The sequence below is a fragment of the Lactuca sativa genome, chromosome 7 (assembly GCF_002870075.4).
Source record: "Lactuca sativa cultivar Salinas chromosome 7, Lsat_Salinas_v11, whole genome shotgun sequence".
In the NCBI taxonomy this organism is placed as follows: Eukaryota; Viridiplantae; Streptophyta; class Magnoliopsida; order Asterales; family Asteraceae; genus Lactuca; species Lactuca sativa.
The window spans coordinates 186,395,159-186,410,380 of NC_056629.2; the positions used below are offsets into that span (position 1 = coordinate 186,395,159).

Sequence of the window (15,222 nt, forward strand, 5' to 3'; positions counted from 1 at the left end):
GGGATTGACTATTTTTTCACACCAATTTAGTCTTAAAAACAATGATTCCAGGGTATGGTAAAGCCCAACTATAACATCCTTAAAATGGGCCTTAAAGCTTTTGACATTTTTAGTAAAAAAATAATTTCTTTAGGAAATAAAATAAAATATCAAATATCAAATATAAATAAATTAAGTAATAAATTCAAATATTTCTGATGATAGTTCCTGATAAATAAACAACTTTTAATAAGCATAATGCACAATGGCATAAAATGTAGGAAAAAGGACCAATATTGCCAGCTATGCATACTTATTGGATTAACTTTGACTTAGTCAAGACAATAGTGGGGTTTGTATATAAATCTAGAAGATTAGTCAAAAGGATTGGTGATTTTTGTGCCATTAACTAAGATCTAGTATATAGAAGGACCAAATATGTTAAGCATCCAAAGTATCAAGGCTTTAAGCTAGTCTCTCCATTTGGATTGAGAGAAATCGATTAAATGGAAAAGAATAGAGGGAGCGCTTGGCGATTTTATAAGATTAAGTGGAGATATATAGAGAAAGTGATGAAGATTAAGCTAGTGTTTGAAACTAGGGTTTCAACATAGAGCATAGAAGGTATAACCTCTCTCCTTACTCTCTGAATTTTGATATAGGTTTTGATTTTGATCCATATCCATAAATTGATCTGCATATATAGTTAGAGATTGAATATATAGTTTTCTTTCTAGAACAAGATCGTAAGTCTAGAAAATGAAATCAAAGTGATAAAATGCTTACAAAGATGAAATTAATTATTTCCAAAATGATCTTCAGCAAATCAAAGCTAAAACCTTTTCAAAAAACTGCCCATTGGTCCTTCCCGAGAGAGAAAGTGTGTAGAATGGCTCAAAAAACTAAAAATCAGCTATACATAAAAAATGCCAAATGGAAGTTATGCGCCTGACATGTCCTGTGTCAAATATGGATAAAATGACATGGCATCGTGACACTCCAAAGTATGATGCTATCATTTGACCGTTTCCAAAGTGCAATGCTAAAAATTGACCAACTCTATGTTTGACACGACCTAGTGTGGAATTACATGGAAATGATATGACCAATGTTAGGGGTGACACGACCTATGTGAAGCTCCAAGCCTATTTTGACCTGACCCATGTGAACACTTCTGATAAAAATTCTTGTTTTCTTCATTTAAGCTCTAAAAATTCCGCATCTTTTCTCCTTACCCTTTTTCACCATTCTGAGTCACCTCTAACCTATGGAACCACCTAAAATGGCATAAAAAAGTGTGGAAATGAAGTGTGCCGAATTTTGTCCCAATAACAAGTAAAATTCATGGATTATTATTAAATTGGAATAGAAAAGAGTGAAAAAAACATGCTAAAATGGTTCAACAAATGCACCTAAAAAATTTCTCTAAGCTTAAACCTTTCTTGTTCCTAAGAAAGAATAAAAACGGTTTAGATTAGAGAGAAGAGAAGAAGAAAGCAAAAATCAAAATCCAAAATTTTGAAGTTTAATGCAATAACCAAGAACAACAAGAAAGAGTTCCCACCCAATTAACCTTGTTTTTGCAACATAGTTGAGAATGTACCTGTCGTGCCTTGATTCAACTTGGCATTCGCCCCATAAAGATATATAACAGTGAAAATGAGACTTTTGGCCATTCCCTAACACAACTCAACAAAATCATAAGTCACAACACTTGTTCACTCTTATCGGTATTGAGCTAGGATAGGGAACAAATTATGGTCTTAGTTTCATGAAAACATATGTGATGAAAAATATTCTCAATCTTCTTCATTTTGCAAATGATAACAATGACCGAATCCATCTATTTTTTGATTAGAAGCAATTTTTTTCTAAAAAATCATCTCTAAAAATTCCCTAGGATTTACCCAGATTGGTTACATGTTTCATAACACTTAACTAGTAAAAGTAGTTAACAATCAGTCCCAATATCATAAGTTCAAGTCCAAGTCCAAGGGGATCTATTGGCAGCCAATTTTTTTCCTAATGTATTTATTTATGCCAACTCAAGTTCTTGTGTAATTGTCCACTTATTGAGTCGATGATTCAAGACTTGTGGAAATGTCCACTTATTGATCGTTTATTTGTGATGTGTCGTGTGTGGTATTTTAGGGAACTCACTAAGCTTTTTTGCTTATGATTTTTGGTTGAAATGATTTCAGGTTTTCTTATAATGAAGGAGGGGCATGGCTCGATTGCATCGCATCAATGGGAGACTTATGCACGTGATAACTTTTGACGATACTCTGATAAATATTTTAAGATTAAATTGTCCTATTTAAGATTTTGTAGTTGTGATTTGAATAAACACTTAGATTTTTAATTGAAAATTTTGGTTTGAAATTTAGGGTGGTACATTAAAGATGGGTTGTGTTGATGTTGCTATGAAATTTAATTTGTCAAACTAGTTCTATTTGATGTTGATGGTGTTTTATTTCAAAATCACATCGTTATGTAAGAATGTTGGCATGACTTTGTCCATGCACACACTTGTAGGCATGGACGATTTCTTCTAGTTTGTTGTCCATCAGATGTCATGGTTTGCTAATCACAATCTTTTCAAAATAAAAAGTTCTGATCATTCCTTCATTACAGATTTATGAAAGCAAATCAATAATTACTTCCTAGATTTTTTAGCCTCGGATGGTGGTCACTGGAACTTCTTGTCTTAATATTTGGCTTGTTACGAAATCAATAATTCAAGATAACAATACATTGAATTCTTAAGAGTTCAATATGCATTGAATTCATTTCTATCACACCCCGAAATCGGACGACGGAAACGTCCAGGGATGGAACGATGATCACAGTATCACAATAATTGTATACATTGAAACACAAGTACATAAACAACCATCATATCATATGATTATAGTAGTTACATGACCCAAATGTTACTTAGTATCAAAATACATTACAAGGTTTGCATGTTATCAAATATAGTAGTTCTCGTAATGATATTTGGTGTCTTGTCTTCAAAAGTAGCTCCAATGACTTGAGCTTAATTGTTTCCTGAGATTACATGCCGTTTTAAAAGTCAACATAAAGTTGGTGAGTTCATAAGCATTCAGTTGTAGAAAAATACGATATTTTTCCTTGTGTAAAAATCGTATCCTTGTAAAATGTTTTGTATTTGTACGCCTTCAACGTAAAAGAAGAATGTATGTGTGTAGTATGTATCCAAAAATATTTATAAAATAAAAGTTCTCATAACTTCTAAACTTATAAAAAGTGTGACTTGTCATGTGATTTTTATTATCCAAAAATCGAGTGTATAAGTAAATAGCCATACATATAAATTTAGTATATAAGTAAATAACTATACTTATAAATATTGTGTATAGGTAAATAACCATACTTGTAAATGTTGTATATAAGTAAATAATTATACTTATAAATATTGTGTATAAGTAAGTAACCATACTTATAAGTGTTGTGTATAAGTAAATAACCATACTTATAAATGTAGTGTACACGTAAATAACCATAGTTGTAGATGTAGTATATAAGTAAATAACTATACTTATAAATATTGTGTATACGTAAATAACCATACTTATAAATTTTGTGTATAAGTAAATAACCATACTTATAAATATGGTGTATAAGTAAATAACCATACTTATCAATGTAGTGTATAAGTAAATTACCTTACTTATAAATGTAGTGTATAAGTAAATAACCATACTTAAAAATGTAGTGTTTGTTCCCAGAAAATTCAATATTTTCTTTAAAATGAGTTGTAGTCTTACACACCGTAAGACCAAAAATGTATAAGTATTTCTATACTTAAAGTAGTATTACATAATTTTATTCTTATATAAAACCATTTGAACGCATGTTACCCCGTAAACTAAATGTATCACTAATTTTCCATGTGAGTTATTACAACCATGCTAAAACCGAAGTTGGCATGCTGCGATGTTTTTCAGGCGTCAGAATGTTAGACATTTTTCACCCCGAACCTGCCGGTTTAGCTGTAGCTAGCGGCTTAGGTGCGAGATTTTCAATCCTGCATATATCTACAAATAAGTATCATGCTCTCTTACCAAGATTCTGGTTATTATTCAGGACTTTAGTGTGTACTCTGGTAGGTATGGTGAAGACTTTGTCTCACATAATTATTTTAACAAGTTTACATTTTGGTGTAATGAAAACCTTTATATGTGTAAATTTTACTTTCCCATAGTATTAATGTAATATATAATAGTATTACCTAATGGATAATGGTATTATCTAAGGGGTAATGGTTTTATCCAACATGTACACACAAAGTTTTAATCTTTCAAAACTAGACTTTTGGTAAAAAAAAATGTTATTTTGTGTTTATCTAATGTGTAGTAATATTATCCAATGGATAAATGTATTATCCATCATACAATAGATCTAATACTAGAAACTATGCATATAAGGGAACGAGACTTGTGTGCTTTCTTTGAAAATAAGTATATATATATATATATATATATATATATATATATATATATATATATATATATATATATATATATATATATATATTCATAAATAGAACATAAACATGCATGATATAGTATTACCCAAAGGTTAAAAGTTTTGTCCAGAGTATATTAAATCTAGGACCCTTGTGTAAAGTTATTGTCCATAATGTATTTTGTTTGCAAGGCATGTAACCTCCCCTAAAAGTGTAAAATGAGTGAAAACTAATAGAAAATGGGATATGAACTCACCTTTTATGCTTTCCCTAGAAGATGGAAAGAAATGGTGAGAAAGATGAGATAGGAATTGAGCTTTGGAAGACAACACATTTTTGATCATCAAGATCTTGCATAGGGTTTTTGGTTTCAAGAGTGAAAATGAGACAACCAAAAAATGATGGTAGGGAGAAGATAGAAATCTCGAAAATATGAAGATAACTTACCAAAAATCATTGTTAAACACTTGCCAAAAATCTTGGATCTCCTAGAGAGTTCTCGGAGAGTTTGGAGAGTATATAAGTGAATGTTGTAAAATGAAAGGTGGAGAGGGGAGGTAGTGTCCAAGTTTTATAGGAGTAGATGGTGGTGCCTTTTGATTAAAGTAATCAAGGTATGATTCCTTGATTATTAAAATGAAGTATGGTGTTTTGAATTAAAAATCCATGGTAAGGTTTTTTCATTAAAATAATGAAGCATGGTCTTATGAATATTTAATTCAAGGCATGACCTTTTTTGATTTTTTTTATAAGAATATCATGATTATGTTGGGATATGGTGGATTATGTAGGAAATGAAGAGACATGATTTGTCTTCTTATAGTTTTTATAAAAGCTAGCCCATTATATATATATATATATATATATATATATATATATATATATATATATTAAAATTCTCCACCCTTAGCTACAGTAAAGTGGCTAAGGGATTGGTAAAATTGGTCCCTTTCATTTGCTGTAAATCGGAATTGGTCCACCCATTTATTGAAATAAGCCCGCAACAGATTGAAAGGTTGGCTATTTTAGTCGCCGGTCAATTGGCGGTCAATGTCGTGGATTAGTGTCCTCGACACGTGTTGTGTCACCCTCTTCCACCTCCCCTGATTCTAATCAGAAGTGTTTCTGACTCATTCTTTCCTATCCCTCACTGACTCCTCCCTTTTTCATTTCTTTTTTCTCATGAGACCACTCCAAAAATATCTGAACACAAAATCGATTCTTCCCTTTCTTTCTTCACCACCTTCTTATCCAGTATCCTCATCTTTTTCACCCGTCCAACATAGTCTTCCATACGCTCCCTCAGATCCCCAACATCTACTCCGCCGATGTCGCAGGATGAAATAAACACATCGAATGGTGTTTCCGATTCAGGTAAGTTTTCCATGAAAGACTCAAAGTTCTCCGGGAAGTTTTTGTCGGGGGGAGAAGGAAACAACGAGGTGAAACTCCCATGAAATCGAAAGCCGTTGACAAGCCACAAAAATTGTAAATCATTATGTCCTTCTCCTGTTGTATTTGAAAAAAAAAACTACTTTGGTCGGCCCTGCCATCACCGTGCAGTCAAGGTATATTACCTTGGCTTTGCTTAAAATTAGGCCTTAAATTGGACGAATTTCACTTTGTCTATTATGTTTATTGACATATACAGATTTCAACACTATCTCAAAAGAGTGATGACACCAGCTAAAAGCTTTTTCGTTCACAAATTTGGTTTATATGATATCGATTAACGTTTCTTCAATTAAACAAGAAAGCTTACTTTTTTCATTTATCCTATTCAAGTTGGAACAGTTGGAGGGACTATTGGAATTGAATTCCGTGACTTTAAGAAAAGTTAATTTCGTACTCATTTGCAACCAAACACCGGTATGGAATGGGATTGAATTTCGATTCCAACCAAAACCCTTAAACTTGATCCAGTTCATCGGTTTTCTATCATTACCCTTAATTAATGAATTTCCTTAAATTAAAAATAATTCATGATCATGTTGTTTTTTTAGGTTATGCTGACTGATTTTGGTCTGGAAAGGGAAATTAACGAATGAAGCAGACCAAATTCAATGTGGGGGACCACATAATACACGACTCCTCAAATATTACTTTCTAAAGTCCATAATAAAAATGCAGAATGATAGAGTGTTGGAATACTCTTGTACGAAATGGTAACTGGGAAGGTAAAATTTTATAAATTTATTGTCATATTTTATTATTTTATATAATTAGATTGTAATTGTAATGATGTTTTCTTCACTTCAGAATGAGGTTCGGAAGTGGAGTTTAGGTTAATTCTTGATTTGTTTTTAATTATTATAATTCAGCACATTCTTCCATGTGTGAAGGTATGTTTGTTTGTTTGTTTGTTTTTAACTTAAAAAAATATGGTTATTCAACTTTTTCTCACAATGATATGTCATGTTTAGGAGTTGTCTTCAGATTCTTCTCATCATGTTAGATCTGTGTTGGCCTCCCTTATAATGGGCAAGGCCCCAGTTGTAAGGAAGGTACCACTTATTTTTTACAAATAAAATCTATTTTTGATGATGGCAAACATAGAATGTGTTCATCCTGATTCACCATGGTGGATTAAGTGTACATTATTGTGATTGCAATTCTGACTATTTTTACCCTGTTGAAATGCTCGCTTACAGTTTAGGATGAACACATTCTATCTTTGCGTAATACCAATGTATACACTTCGAATAAAGTTGACCTAGCTAGGTTTGAATCTTAAATGCTTCGACATACGATGGCTGCAAATCAATATAGTGGATTAAGTGAACATTACTGTGATTGCAATTCTGAATTTACCATTAATGATCCTGTTGCTGTTGTTGCTGTTAAGCCATGCACCAAACAAACCATAGAGATTATCATAAACTAGGTAAAATTACGCTTTTATCCTTTGAAAAATACCATGTTTTTAGTTAGTAAAACGATTTTTTTTCTTGCGGAGATGTACTTTTGTTTGGGAGTTATGTGTAGTTGGATGGGAAGTGGACTATAGTGTTGAACATATGCGCCTAAGAATGAAAATAATTAAACCATAATTATATAAAAAAAAGGTAGATAAGTTCAAATGATGAACCTGTTATAAGCCATAACTTTAAAATCAATGAGTTTGGAAAGATCCTTCTCACCATAGATAACCAACATCAACCAAGAAAAAATTGTTTTTCTGAATGAAGAAGTTGAAGATATATAGTTGCATCCCTCATACCTCTCACTATTCTCAAAGGACCCAATTCAATAACACCCTACATTAAGGTTAGATTCTATTTTCAAAGCTATATCTAATGCATTTCCAAATCTATATCTTTCAATTGGTTATTAGTTTCAGTTAAAAGAAATGATCATACTTAAGATGATTGTATATCATTGATAAGGGTTAAAATTTGTTAGAACTATACTTTGCGTAAATATTTTGATTTTTTTTATTTATGTTTAATCTTGAAGGATGCTTCGTAAGGCCATTTGAAGCTTTTATGTCTAACTGCTCATAATGGCAATGGTGAAGGAATTTAAAGGTTATTTTCAACATTTTTATTATGCTATAACATATTTAGAAAAAGAAATACCAATTCTATCTTAATATAACTTTTTCAGTAATCGATGCCTTTCTATGATCTTCAATGCACTTCTAAAAGGAGTCATGAAGAAACAAGAATACCCACTTCCTTAATGAGAATCGTAATGTGTTTTTTTAATACAGATGCTTATGCGATTCTTATTAACGATTACAATCCTTACTATTTTGTTTTGTTTTTATTTATTGAATTTATAGATTTACAAATGTTACACAACCTAATGAGACATTACAGATGGGAGTTAATTAAGATTCCAACATTGCGAAAGCTTCTCAAGGTAACTACTAGAAAGTTTGAGAAAGGGAAGATTCTACAATGGAATATATCTGTAACACCCAGAATCAGGAAGACCAGGAAAGGAAAGAAAAGCCCTAAGTCAAAGGAGTCAACTCGTCGAGTCCAAGGAGGAACTCGACGAGTCGGAGCGTGACCCGTGTCGCGGATTAAGTGACCGACTCGGCGAGTCGGGGAGACCGAATCGGCGAGTCTGGTCTGGGTTGGGAAACCCTAATTTCTGGACTTGGTACCCTATTTAAGCATCATTTCAGGCCTCCACCCCAGCCTCCATCACTCCCTTTACCTACTCTCGAAACCCTAAGCCTCCATTATAGTGCTCTCAAGCTTTCTTTGCCATTTTTGGGTGCTTTGAAGCTAGAATGAAGAAAGGAACCTTTGGTGATTCAAGAATTGGCAGTAGATTCTGAGTTGGTGTGATATTTCAGATCATTTGAAGGTATGAAGCTCATACCTTGGTTGTTATTCATTTAGATCCCCTTTCCTAGTTAGATTTTATCATTTTGGGGCCATTTCCAAGGTCAATTCGTGTATTGTGCCTTGGTGAGCAAAGAGAACTTCATATCTAGGTTTGTCTTGGCCTAGAAACCCATAAAGTATCAGTCTTTGGTGTATTATTGAAGCATGTTTGTCTCAAACCCTAGCCCTAGAGTGTTTCAAGCCTATAACTCCTTGGTATCATGTAAAGTTTGCAACTTTACGTAAAGGGCGGGCCTTAGAAGTGTGGATCTACAGTTTGGAGCCCCTGGATGGCTCGAAAAGCCTCTGAATGGATTGAGAATTAGAGAGACTCGGCGAGTCACAAGGGTGTACTCGACGAGTTGTATGAACATGTGCATGGACTCGACGAGTTGGAAGAACAACTCGGCGAGTCTGTTCTTGGACTCGACGAGTCTGGTCGTGGAACCCTAACCTCTTTTGGTTAAGCTTCGGATCTATGAGTCGGTTGGCTACTCAGTGAGTTGGTCAAGACAGAATTCAGAGATCATTCAACTCGACGAGTCCTGGGGCGACTCGGTGAGTTGAGTCGTGTTATGGGAGTTTTCTGAGTATAAGAAATCGACGAGTCGACGGGTTGACTCAGCGAGTAGAGTCAATCAGGAAGGTTGACTTTGACCAGGACTTTGACCAAAGTTGACTTAGTTGACCTCGGGAAGACAGTTTAGTCTAAGTGTTGTTATTGGTATTGGTTGCTCAGGGAGCTAGAGGAGCAACATTTCGGAAAGTTGTCGATTAGCAGCCGGAGGGTTATCGACTGAGTTCAGCGATTCAGGTGAGTTTCCTTCCAGTAGGAACGGGTCTACGGCCATAATGCCGACCCGTCTAGTTAGCAGTAGTCTCCGGACTTTGGTTCGATGCAACAGTTCAGTGTGCTTGATGTCTTTGTGATTCAAGCATGTTTTTGTGTTATGTGTTCCGGACTTCGGTCCGATGCAATATGCAGTATATGTGTTTATGTTAGTAGTTATGATTATGCTATGCCATGTTCAGCCAGTTAGTCCGAACTTTGGTCCGATGCAGTTAGCCGGATTTCGGCCCGATGCAGGGGGCAAGGCCCCAGTTAGTCCGGACTTCGGTCTGATGCAGGGGGCAAGGCCCCAGTTAGTCCGGACTTCAGTCCGATGTAGTTTCCGGACTTTGGTCCGATGTAAGGGCAAGGCCCCAGTTAGTCCGGACTTTGATCTGATGCAGTGGGCAAGACCCAGTATGTGCTTTATATGTTATTGTATGGTATGTGGTAATTTGGGGGAGCTCACTAAGCTTTGTGCTTATAGTTTCAGTTTTGGTTTCAGGTACTTCCGCAAGCAAGGGGAAGAGCTTGGGTTGATGGCATGGCACACACCACAGTTGCAGTTTATTCATGGGAGTTTTATTGATATTTTGATATGATATTAACTTTCGTTTTGAATTGATACATTTACTATGGCCTTTTGAGACATACGATTCATGGTTTTATTATTTAATGGTTGATGTTGCAATTTTTAGTAATATCAAAACAAAAAATTTTGGGTTGTTACAATATCTTAAAAACGTCCTCCTATTGGGCCATAAGGTTTCAACAACAAATTATGAATACACTTATTTTTTCTATATTAAAATATAAAATATTTTATAGTTTTATTTCCTTGGATAATAAAACTCTTGTTGTCTTCTTTTTTAGCCCTTTTCAATGGGAACAAATGAAAGTAGGAAGCTATAAAAAATTAATTAAAGTACATTGTTTTTTCTTGCATTAAGCTATTTTGGTAACCTGCTTATTGACAAAAAGTATGTTTTTTTATTATCTATTTTCACAGATGAATGGGAATTGAAAAAAAAAACATGCACCCAAAGAAGAGTGTTTATATGTAGGACATGGGCAAGATGAACGCATGGAGTTGTATGGGATGCTTCGTTATGGCACATGCATGAGGTACTTAACAGATCCTAGAGCGTGAGAGTGATAAAACAAAATAGATTTTGTCTTTGATTTTTAATTGAATCATCAATTGATTAATTATGCATTTGTTCATGTTTGTAAAATTTTCTTTTGTAACAAAGGTTTCAAAGTAATAAAATACTTGCATATTCTCCAAAACTTCAACATTCATGTGTTTATAACTACATAACTTTTGAATATCTATAACAAAATAATTCATCAACTTACAATCAATTGTTTAAAAATTGAATCTAAACCATCAACTACAACTTAAAGGTCCTTGATTTTATATGTATCGGAAGAGAAAAAGCTGTGATAATTGACCAACAAAAGTTCGCATATTCGGACCCCGCAACGCGGGGTCCCTCATCTAGTTTTTATAAAAGTTTGTCATTTTTATAAAAGTCAAAAGTGTGGTGAGATTTAAGAAATTGATAAGGTTCAATAACTAATAAAAATATTATTATTTAATATTATTAACACTTTATGATTAAATTGTTTTTCTCAAATTTGTTGTATAAAATATGAACGTTAAATGTGATAACTTCTGTTTTCTTGATGTATGATATTTCTCTGGTAATTAATTGGAGTATCAAGATAAATACTATATCATATGATGTTTGCAACATGTTTATGTCTTTGTGAACATGTAAACCTTGTGTTATGAACATTACCCAATTCCGGTAATATTTGTGTGTTTTATTGAATTACTACATTACCGTAGTTTATTGTTCGCAATTAAAGCATTTATTCGATAATTTATTCAAAATGGTGCATGTAGTGTTATGATATTCAATAATACATTAAGGATGTTACGAAAATCACATTTTGACTTTTTAACCTAATATACGCACAATTGACTTTTGATAACCCTTGTTGACTTTTGTTGACCAAAATTTGACGGATGTCACAATTCGTCCATTAACTTTAGGACATCCTACATTAGCTTCAAGGACGCCGAAGCTTGGAATGCAAACTAATAGCATTGAGATTATGGTACGACATATGTAGACAAGAACTTTGTTTCATTGTTTTGCTCTACAAACCTGCTTAAAAAGGGTCTTCAACCCTCAAACAAGTCATGATTATTATGTTATAATAAAGGTAAATTGCACAAAAAACACTAAATTTTCTTAAAAAATTAAATTTGACACTGTGTTTTTATTTTTCCAATTAAGTGATTGCATACTTTTTTTTAAAGTTACTGCATTTTTTTTTTAATTTTAGCATCTAGAAAATGATACCCTCAAAAAATATCACATAATTATGTCATATTAGTATCACATCATTAAAGACTGATATGTCATCGTACCATGTCAACTGACATCTGAATTAACCAATCAGATGGTTAATATTGGGCAATTTCGAAAATTCAGTATAAAAATGAAATTTTTAAGAAAGCTTTCTTAACTATTTAAAAAAATAACATAATGTCAGTATCCAATTTTATCAAAACTTAATATATTTTTTTTGCAATTTACCCTTCATTTAGGTATTAAAGTAATAACATTTATCTAAGCTAAAACATCAAAATCACATTAGAAACCGGTTACAACCTTAAATCAGACTTTTGATAGCATTAACGGCCCATTTGGGCCCAACTAAGACAAAAATAGTTAAAGAGAAAAATTACAAATAATCACATCAATTACTAAATTACAAAAGTAACCTCCACCTTCTATCCAAACACCCCACACCCTAATTTTGGGTAAAAGAATCTTAAAAAATAAATAGAAAAATAAATTAAATTTAGAATAGGAAAAAAAAGGGAAAGGAAAAATGAAGTGCTGAAGAAGCCATGTTAAATTAAAAAAAGTCACATGCGAATCATGGGACCACTCACACCACCACCAAAAGCAAGGAAACACACCACGTGCATGCATGGGGGCGCAATTTAGCAGATTCTACCTCCTCCCTCCGGCCTCCGTACCACTCCAGTTTCGGCGGCGGAGCCACCGTCGTTCTCGCCAATGGTGGCTCCGTTCACCTCCTCCTCCACTTCCTCCGCCTTCTGCATGTTCTGTTCGTGATGCACTCTCCTTAACCTCTCTATCTCCTTCTTCAATGCTTCTTGGTGAGCTTCATTAACAACGTTTATGAATTATGATCATCATCTTAAATATCTTATTTAATTTCACGAATCAAATTCGTATCCAATTCGACTAACATCAAATTAATTACCATCTTTGAAAATCTTGTCTTGTGCTAAAGCTGCTATTCTTTGCTTAAGTGCGCTGTTATCCACGTTCAAAACCAATCTCTGATGATCCAAAAACGCAACTCGTGGTGATAATGTCGATACTTCCGTCTGAATTAGCAACAAATTGATCATGTATTAGTTACCCTTATACATCAATTTTAATCAAAATCACTTGATTTATGTTTTGTAAGCGAATTGCAAATTCTTCAACGATTTCTTTGAAAATTAATTGAATGATTTCGTGAATTGTGTAAAATCTACAAACCTGTAATGTGGTGACGCTGCGTTCGAGTTCAGAAATGTACTGCAACTTTCTCACTCTTGATCTCTGAGCAGACTGACGATTTGCTAGAATCCTGTTGAAGAGATATATTATGAAGATTAATTACACGTAATTAAGCTGTGTATGAACTTGATTAGCTTAATTATGGACGAGAAATTTGATTACCTTTTCACCCTCTTTGGATCAACAATGGTGGTGCCCTCGCTAGAGAAATTAAAGCAAGGTTTACCGGATTCTGTCTCAGGTTGGCAATCGCCGCCGTCTTCCACCTCTTCAGGTTCATTCTTCGGCTGGTGGTGATGTTGTTGTAATTGCTCCGGTGGCGGAGTTGGTTTCGCGTCGTCCTTATCACTGTTTTGATCCGATGGCGTAGACGGATTAGATGACGTCGACCTCGTCGACGGTAGATTCGCTGCGACGTCTTCGTCGGGAAACATGGAGCTAAACTGCTCATCGTCCAAACGTTCAAACCCATTGTTGTTAGAGCAAGGCATCAAGGAATTATTAATTCCATTGGAATTACGACACTCCTCGATGAACGGCGACTCAATGAAAGCTATTGGATCGCTGACAGATCTCCGATGTGAGTTCCTCCTCGCTGCCGAGAAATCAAGGAATTCGTCCACCCAATTCGGTGGCTGAGCTGCGGAAGACGGCACCGACATCATCTGGTACGCAAACGACGGCCAATTTTGCGCCATTGTTGGCACTTTTGGCGGCAATTGTGCCATATATATAGAAACTTACAAAACCAAAATTCCACGAAACTAGATCCAAAATTCAGCAAGCTGAACGATCAGATCACGATTCACGATGAACGTAGCAATGAAGGAAGAAGTACACATATATATACCTACAATCAAAATTCTGCAATTACGTGTAGAAATGTAGAGGGTTTCTTCTGGTTTTGGTGGGAAGGAGGAGGGAGGTGGTGGGTCACATGGAGGAGGATTATGACAGCTAGCAACAGGCTGTGACACAACGGTTTCACTGGGAAAAAGATTACAAGGGTAGTTAATTTAATAACCGGCAGAAATTAGAATCAGCCCACCACGTGCCGGTGTAATTGAGCTTCCTCCATTCTTAAATCCTACACAAAATTGCAAGAATGGTCCCTGTGGTATTTCAAAACTAACAACTTTAGTCTAAAATAGGTTTGGCTCGCAAGGATGGTCCAATAGTTTCGTTTTGTTGCGAGTTTAGTCCAAAAATTATAAAACTTTTTATAATGACGGATTTGCCCTTGGTATTTTCCCTTTTTTTTAATTTTTTATTAGAAATAAAAAAAAGAAAAAAAAAGAAAATTTCTCTCTCTCTCTCTCTCTCTCTCTCTCTCTCTATATATATATATATATATATATATATATATATATATATATATATATATATATATATATATATATATATATATATACACAAAACACATCTTATTCATTCTGAGAATAGGGTTTCGGTAAAGAGGGCGAATGAGGCTTCTCGTGAAGATGTTTCCGGTGAAGATGCTTCAGGCCAAGGTGCTTCCGGTGAAAAGGGTTCCGTTAACCGAGGCTTCTAGCGGATTATCGTCATCGCTGCTATCCTTCTTCCCAAACGTTGATGGTTGTGAGGGTTTTCAGATCTGGTTCAATGTTGTTTTATCGTGGCGGCAAGATTAGGGTTTTGTTGGTTCGTGCTTATTTTCCTCCGATTGATACAATGGCGACTAGATTAGGTTTTACGGTAGCGGTTTTAATAGGGTTCTTATACCCAAATTTTTGCGAAGCCTGAGGTGTAACTGCCACCGTCACCTCCATACAGGCGATGATTCCGTGTATGTGGTGTCTTTGGCTCCAGTGACGTTTCAGGCAACGTTGAAGCCAAAACGGAAATGAGAAGGGTTTTTTTTGGAGGTGAAATTCTACTAAAACAAGATCAGGTGCAGCTCTGCTTGTAATCATCTCATGTATTCCACACTCCAATTAATTGTTC

At 34.5% G+C, this 15,222-nt stretch overlaps 1 protein-coding gene across 1 annotated transcript; it reads right to left on the reverse strand.

Moving 5' to 3' along the window:
- Positions 1-12,320: 12,320 nt before the first annotated feature.
- Positions 12,321-14,303, reverse strand: LOC111913537 (basic leucine zipper 34). Its single transcript, XM_023909249.3, has 4 exons — positions 13,420-14,303; positions 13,237-13,327; positions 12,953-13,079; positions 12,321-12,850 (listed from the first exon to the last, which is right to left on the reverse strand). Exons 1-4 carry the CDS (start codon positions 13,983-13,985, stop codon positions 12,666-12,668), a joined length of 969 nt encoding a protein of 322 aa, XP_023765017.1. The 5' UTR covers positions 13,986-14,303; the 3' UTR covers positions 12,321-12,665.
- Between the last annotated feature and the right edge of the window lie 919 nt (positions 14,304-15,222).

Coding starts and splice junctions, on each gene's coding strand:
- LOC111913537 (XM_023909249.3), bottom strand. CDS start 13,985: ATGGCACAATTGCCGCCAAAAGTGCCAACAATGGCGCAAAATTGGCCG. Junction 13,328..13,419: donor GATCCAAAGAGGGTGAAAAG/GTAATCAAATTT, acceptor TCTCTTCAACAG/GATTCTAGCAAATCGTCAGT. Junction 13,080..13,236: donor GCAGCGTCACCACATTACAG/GTTTGTAGATTT, acceptor TTGCTAATTCAG/ACGGAAGTATCGACATTATC.